The 6,588-nt window shown below is 63.3% G+C and overlaps 1 protein-coding gene across 1 annotated transcript; it reads right to left on the bottom strand.

Annotated features, from left to right (window-relative positions):
• Window positions 1-215: 215 nt before the first annotated feature.
• On the bottom strand, window positions 216-6,562 carry QARS (glutaminyl-tRNA synthetase). Its single transcript, XM_017820630.1, has 24 exons — window positions 6,426-6,562; window positions 5,851-5,998; window positions 5,669-5,778; window positions 5,484-5,559; window positions 5,086-5,150; window positions 4,803-4,856; window positions 4,549-4,606; window positions 4,358-4,429; window positions 4,103-4,188; window positions 3,809-3,895; window positions 3,601-3,700; window positions 3,402-3,480; window positions 3,171-3,279; window positions 2,961-3,091; window positions 2,765-2,857; window positions 2,508-2,645; window positions 2,347-2,434; window positions 2,123-2,266; window positions 1,947-2,051; window positions 1,486-1,578; window positions 1,070-1,197; window positions 806-872; window positions 484-609; window positions 216-397 (listed from the first exon to the last, which is right to left on the bottom strand). The coding sequence occupies exons 1-24, from the start codon at window positions 6,558-6,560 to the stop codon at window positions 347-349; spliced, it is 2,343 nt and encodes a 780-aa protein (XP_017676119.1). The 5' UTR covers window positions 6,561-6,562; the 3' UTR covers window positions 216-346.
• Between the last annotated feature and the right edge of the window lie 26 nt (window positions 6,563-6,588).

The following is a 6,588-nucleotide window of genomic DNA, read 5'->3' as shown; positions in this document are numbered from 1 at the left end:
TCTGTCCTACCTGCAGCCCCCGGAACCCTTCAACATCCCACCCCTACACCCTCGACCCCAGTGCCGGGTGGGGGAGCTACAGCTCCCGTGGGGACACCAGCGCTGAACGGCAGATGGGAGCAGCCTCTGAGCCCCAGGAACAGGGGAGACCCTCCCCAACCCAGCACCCCAAGGCCGAGCAGGTGAACAGGAGGCAGTGACAGCGTGGAGACAGGGCTGGGATTTCTGTTTATTGAGGCAATGCTGTGGGGTGCCCCGGGGGGCTGCATCAAGGCACGGTGGCACTGGGGGTGTGCAAGGACCCCCGGGGAAGCAACACCACGGTGGTGTGGCAGCAGCAGTTCCCTCAGGCCTTGCCGGGGTCCTCCTTCAGCGTCACCGTCCGGTTGAACACCATCTGGGGAGAAACAGAGGGTCTGCTCAGAGCCACATGGTTCTGAGCCCCATGGCTCTAAGCCCCGCTGTCCCGGCCCCTGGGCTCACCTTCCCCTCCTTGCTGTCGGGATCCACAGAGAAGTAGCCCAGCCGCTCAAACTGGAACTTATCAAAGGGTCGGGCGGAGAGGACAGAGCTGTCGACCAGAGCATTGTGCACCACACGCAGGGAGTCCTGGCAGGAGAAGACAGTTAAGCCAGCAACCTGACCCCTCTGCCCCCTCCACAGCCCTTTTTTCCCTACCCCCTCTTCCACCCAGAGACACAGCAAGGCCTTGCCCCAGGAGGGGTAGGGTGGGTGCCTCAGACGTGGGCACGGGAGGTCCCCAGCTCACCCCAGGCCCACAGCCCCAGCTGCTGCCGCTACTCACAGGGTTGAGGTCACTCAGAAAGCCACCAGGCACCTCCGACGGGTCCTCGGGATTTTTGTGCAAAAACCTGCCACAAGACAGAGTCTCATCCCAAAGCTGCCAGACGAGGGGACATGGTGCCGCTCATAGGACCCCACTGATGCCAAAAATATTCCCCCCAGAAAGGGCTGGGCAAATCCCGGCAGGGCCTGCTGGTGCACAGCCATGCTGCTGCTCCAGCAGCACTGCTCTCGTCCCTGCCCCTGCGGGCAGTCAGGCACTCACAGCCGCTCGTAGAGCCGCACTTCACACGCCAGCGGCTCCGACACCCAGTGGATGAAGGCTTTGGGCTTTTCTGCCACGTCCGACTTGGTGCAGGTCACCTCCAACTCAATCACGCGCCCACTGACGTCCTGGGAGAGAGGAGATGAGCTGGGCTGTCAGGCAACAGTCAGGCAGCAGCCCCATCCCACAGGACAGGCCTGGGGCTGAATCCCCAGCCCTCCAACTCGAGGCCACTTTGCTGCCCACTGTATGAGGCACAGGGCTGGCAGGGAGATGCCACGCAAGCAGCCTGAGCCCTCACTGTGCCCACAGTGCCTGGCACAAGATGACCATCGCTGCCGTTCCCTGCTGGAGCATGACCACATCCTGACATCCCACAGCCCAGCCTCATGTCACCAGTGCCCCGAGCCACCCACCTTGATGACATTCTGGACGGCGATGACGTAGCCAGCGTGGCGCAGCCCCACCGGCTGCCCGGGGGCCAGGCGCTTGTAGCCCTTGTCTGCCTCCTGCGAGAGAGTTCACGGTTGCAGGAGGGGTCTCAGCATGGGCAGCAGGTGCCCCCTGCAGCATGTCTCTCTATCCCCACTCCTGCTGTCCCAGGGATCAGTGATCCCAGGGCTGCTTGAACTCTCATGCTGCTGTGGGACATTCCCCAGGGCACAGGCTGGAGTGGGCACCAGTGGTTGGACATGTCCTAGCCAGGTTGAGGGCAGCCCATCAGAGCTGCTGGCACATTTGGAAGTCACAGTCACATGCTTGACACCTGCCTGTGATCTGTGTGTGCAGCACCAGCACCGATTCCAGTGCCAGGCTCCTGCTGCACAAGCCATAGCTCCAGGAGCAAGGGCAGAATGGCCCAGTGGGCCTGGCTCACCTCCCTGAAGTCCGTCTCCTCAATGTAGATGGTGGGATGCAAGGACACTTTGTGAAAACCCCGGCTCTCATCGGCTGGAAAGTTGGGCACAAGGACCTCAAGTGTCTAGGGAGAAGGAGAGGGTGAACGCTGATCTTGGGGAATCCCACTCCCACTCCAGCCCACGGCAGTCTCACCTTTGGGGCAGGGAAGTTGGTGATGGTGACCTTGAGGGGCTCCAGGACGGCCATGGCACGGGGAGCCTGCTCGTTCAGCACCTCCCGTGCACATGCCTCCAGCAGGTGTGGCTCCATTGTTGCCTGGGCCACCGTCACACCAACCTGAGGGGACAGCGTGTCATCACTATGCTGGCCAGGGAACGCATCCACCTGCCCTGTCCCACCCCATCCCAGGCACCTACCCGTGCACAGAAGTTGTTGATGGCCTCGGGGGGAAAGCCGCGCCGGCGCAGGGCTGTCAGAGTGAAGAGCCGCGGGTCATCCCAGTCCCTGGGAAAACACAGGTGTGACAACCAGGCATGTCCTGGGTGAGTCCCCTTCTGGCTGCTGACCCTGCTTCTACCTCACAGCACCCGTCTCCACCAGCCGGATGATCTTCCTCTTGGAGACGACAGTGTAGAGCAGGTTCAGGCGCCCGTACTCCCACTGCACAGGGCAGTAGACATCCAGCGCGTTGCACAGCCAGAAGTAAGAGGAGCGCCTGCAAGGGAGGTGTAGGCACAGCCTCGCTCAGCCCCACGGATATTGGCAGCTGTCAGGATGCAGCCAGCTGCTCCCAGGTCCGGCTCATCCCCGGGCCATGCCATGCACAGTGCTCACCTGGCCTGGAACTCTTTGGTGCAGAGGGAGTGTGTGATGTGCTCGATGGAGTCGCAGAGGCAGTGTGTGTAATCGTACGTGGGGTAGATACACCTGCAAGGCAGACTGAGTCAGCCCAGGGCAGAGCACAGTGCTCCTCCCCTCCCAACACCTCCCCACTCTCAGGAGATCCAGACCCACCACAGGCCCTCCCTACCACTTGTCCCCTGTGCGGTGGTGTGGAGTGAACTTGACGCGGTAGGCAACAGGGTCCATCTTCCCATCTTCCATCACCAGCTTCATCCGCAGCGTGGCCTCCCCCTCCCCAAACTTGCCCTTTCGCATGTCCTGTGGAGAGGGGGAAGCTGTCAACTGAGCCACAGATCCAGACCCACAGACATGCAGCACCTGCCCCAGTCAGAAATACCTCAAAGAGCAGAAGCGACTCCTCCACGGGCCGGTCCCGCCACGGTGATGGTGGAGGGTTGTGGCCCTTGATCTCCTCGACTTTCTGATGGCAGACGTAAGCCTGACCCCTACGGAGGGGAAATGCTGTCACCAGACACAAGTAACCCATCCCCTGGGTGAGGAGGAGCCCCAGCTGTGGCACAGGACATCCACACCACGCTGGCACATCCCTACTGCCCCACATGCTCACCTGCGGATGAGCTCCAGGGCCCACGTGTAGAGCTGGTCAAAGTAATCTGATGCATGGGTCACCTTATAGGGCTGGTAGCCTGTGGGGATGGGGGAAATGGAGCAGGTTGGAAGCACCCCAAAGGCCCAGCTGCAAGACCTGCATGCAGAGATGTCCCTGGCACCTGGCTTGATCCTGCCCTCCCCAGCCCGAGCCGTACCCAGCCACTCCACCATATCCCGGATGGCCGTGAAGTACTTCTCCTCCTCCTTCTCAGGGTTGGTGTCATCGTAGCGCAGGAAGCACACGCCACCGTTGGCCTGGGGATGAGGGGATGGTGAACAGCTGCTCCCCAAGGGATCACAGGGCCAGGCCAGCAGCCAAACAGTGAGGGAAGGCAGTGGCCAAGAAAGCTTGGTGCTTTTTACCTTGGCATAGCCAAAGTTGAAATTGATGGCCTTGGCATGGCCAATGTGCAGGATCCCGTTGGGCTCAGGAGGGAACCGTGTCCGTACCTGCAGGGAGAAAGGGGACACCTCTGTCCTTCAGCAGGAGACTCTTCCCCTCCCTGACAGTGGTGGCACTGACATGAGCCCCTGGCAATCCCACAGAGCCCCCCATGCCATGTGGGTGCTGTCCCTGGCAATGCCCCCTGTGAGCTGTGTGTCCCCCAGCCACCCTGGCAGTGTCACCCACCGCTGGGCTGAGGGACGTGGCCTCACCTGCCCGCCCGTGATTGCCAGGTGCTGCTGCAGCAGGGCCATGGTGTTGGGTGTCACCACATAGCCCTCAGTCTTGTAGTTCTCTCCTGCAGGCAGAGATCGCTCAGGGCTGCAGCACTGCCCAAACTGAGCCCAGCCCAGCAGCCGGGGGAAAAGGACACAGGACCAAGCCAGTGCCCCACAGCACAGAGAGCTGGGACCAAGCACAGAGCTAGGGGAGTGGCCCCACACACAGCAGTGGCTCCTCACACGCACCTGGCTTGTGGAACTTGAGGGCTTCTCCCCGCAGCTGCTCCAAAAGTGACTTTGTCTCTGTGCCCACATCACCTGCAGGGAGATGGGGCTGAGCAGGGGCCTGACCGCAGCTCTCAGGGCCCAGCTCAGAAACAGGCCCTAGCAAGAACCAAGGAGATGAGGAAGCTGCCCACAGGAGGACAGTCTCTTACCATTCTCCACCACGGCCACCTTCTGCTTCTCCACCGGGGCCAGACGGGCCTTTGCAGCCTGCAGGGACCAGCACAGCATCCTGAGTGCCCAGCCCTAGCATGCACCTTCCCCTCCTGGCCCAGCCTGCTGTCCCCAGTGCTCCCTCGGACCCATGCCCATGGTGGCAGCTGAGCCCAAAGCAGCTATATGGGATCCTGCCTGGCCATTTAGCAGGAAAATAACATCCTAGTCCCCAGCCTCCACTTCTCCTCACCTTTGGCTTCTTTTCCAGGTCAGCTTCTGTCTTTGGTCCCAGCAAATGCAGCACCTGGAGAAGCGAGACACTGTCAGGAGTCAAAAAGGCTCCCTGTGCTCCAAGGTCTGGAAATGTCCTGTCCAGCTGCCACCCCCATCACCCTGCCTGCACCTACCCAGGGCAGGCTTCCCCAGCGCTGGGCCTTCCAAGGAACAGGCTGGTGGGTCCCACACCAGTCACAGCACCTCCAGCACCCCCAGGGGACCTCAAGCAGCACCTGACCTGTTGCCCTTGCACCCACCTGCAGGTCCACCTCGTTCTTGATGGTCTTCCCATCCGCCCACCGCAGCCGGTTCCGTGCCTCCCCTGTGGACAGGGCACCCCGTGGGCAAGGGGCATGGCCCAGCCTGGGGGAGCTTCAGCCAGAGCTGCTGATGCAGAACAGCACAGCCAGTGGCCAGAGGCAGCCTTTGCCCCTAGGCTGTCCCTATCACAGTGCACCATGGCCCTGCCCGAGTGGGGGATGTGGCAGGACATCTTCCTGCTGGGCTGCAACACAGCAACACAGCAACTGGGCCAGCCCGTGGCAAAGGGCTGGCTCACAGGATCCAGGGGAGCAGGCAGTGGCACTGGCAGGCAGGCACGGGGACGTGGCAGCCACCAGTACCAGGCAGGTGCTGCCCTAGTGTTCCCACTCACCCATCAGCAGCCCCATGTTGAAGTGGTAGCGCTCTGCCAGCAGCTCCGCTCGGTGCTCGCTGATTACAGCCTCCACCTGGGAGCAGGATGGGGACACCAGGATGAGCGAGCTAGGCAGGAGTACAGCACTAGGAGCCAGTCCAGAGTCCCCTGCACTGTCTCCGCGGGGTCACAGCCCCACTCACCGCCTCCTCGATCTGCTCGGGGGTGATGCAGACCCCCACGCCACAGGCTTGCTCGAAGTCCGCTGCATCCAGGGGCTCCAGGGGGTGGCTCCTCACGTACTCCAGAGCGGCTGGGGACAGAGCAGGGGTTAGAGCAGAGCCCTCCTCGCCGAGGCCGGGCGGGGTCTGGGGCCGGGCGGTACCATTGAGCTGCAGGTCCGTGAGGATCTCCCTGCGGGCGATGTAGCCCACGAGGAAGCCGAGGTGCTTCGGGTCCTTGAGGCGGGCGGCCGCGTTGTACAGCAGCGTTCCCGTGGCTTTGTCCAGCGCCGGGCCCAGAGCGCTCCGAGCCTGCCGCCACGCGGGGGAGGATCAGGGATGAGCCCCGGAGAACCGGCGGCACCGGGGCGGGGCGGGGGTAGGATGTCAAGGGCCGAGGCCACTCGGCGGGGCTGGGAGGAGGCGGGGCCGGGGGGTCCAGGGAATGACAGTGGGACCAGGGTACCGGGGTGACACCGGGGATCGGGCTGCCGGGTCTCGGGGTCAGGCACTGGGGTGCGGGGGTTGCGGGTTTCCGGGGTGTACCGGCATACTGACGCGTACCGGCATACCGGGGTGACACCGGGGATCGGGGTGCCGGGTCTCGGGGGTGACACCGGGTACCGATGTACCAGGTACCGAGGTGCTGGGGTAACGGGTTCTTGGGGTGCCAGGGTTCCGGGATTACACCGGGTATCAGGGTACCGGGAACGGGGGTGTGAGCCCGCGGCGGGCGCACCTGCAGCACGGCCCGGCGCAGCAGCGCGCTGAGAGCCCCGTTGCGCAGCGTCTCCCGCGCCTTGGCCTCGCTGAGGCCGATGCCAGTGAACAGCCCCAGCGCCTCCTCCGCCTCCTCTGCCGCCATGGCTCCCATGGCCGCAGAGGAGGCGGAGGAGGCGCTG

Source organism: Lepidothrix coronata, unplaced genomic scaffold, assembly GCF_001604755.1.
Source record: "Lepidothrix coronata isolate B3197 unplaced genomic scaffold, Lepidothrix_coronata-1.0 Scaffold84, whole genome shotgun sequence".
NCBI lineage: Eukaryota > Metazoa > Chordata > Aves > Passeriformes > Pipridae > Lepidothrix > Lepidothrix coronata.
The sequence above is the reverse complement of the archived record's forward strand: the minus strand, read 5'-3'. Positions and strand labels throughout refer to the sequence as shown.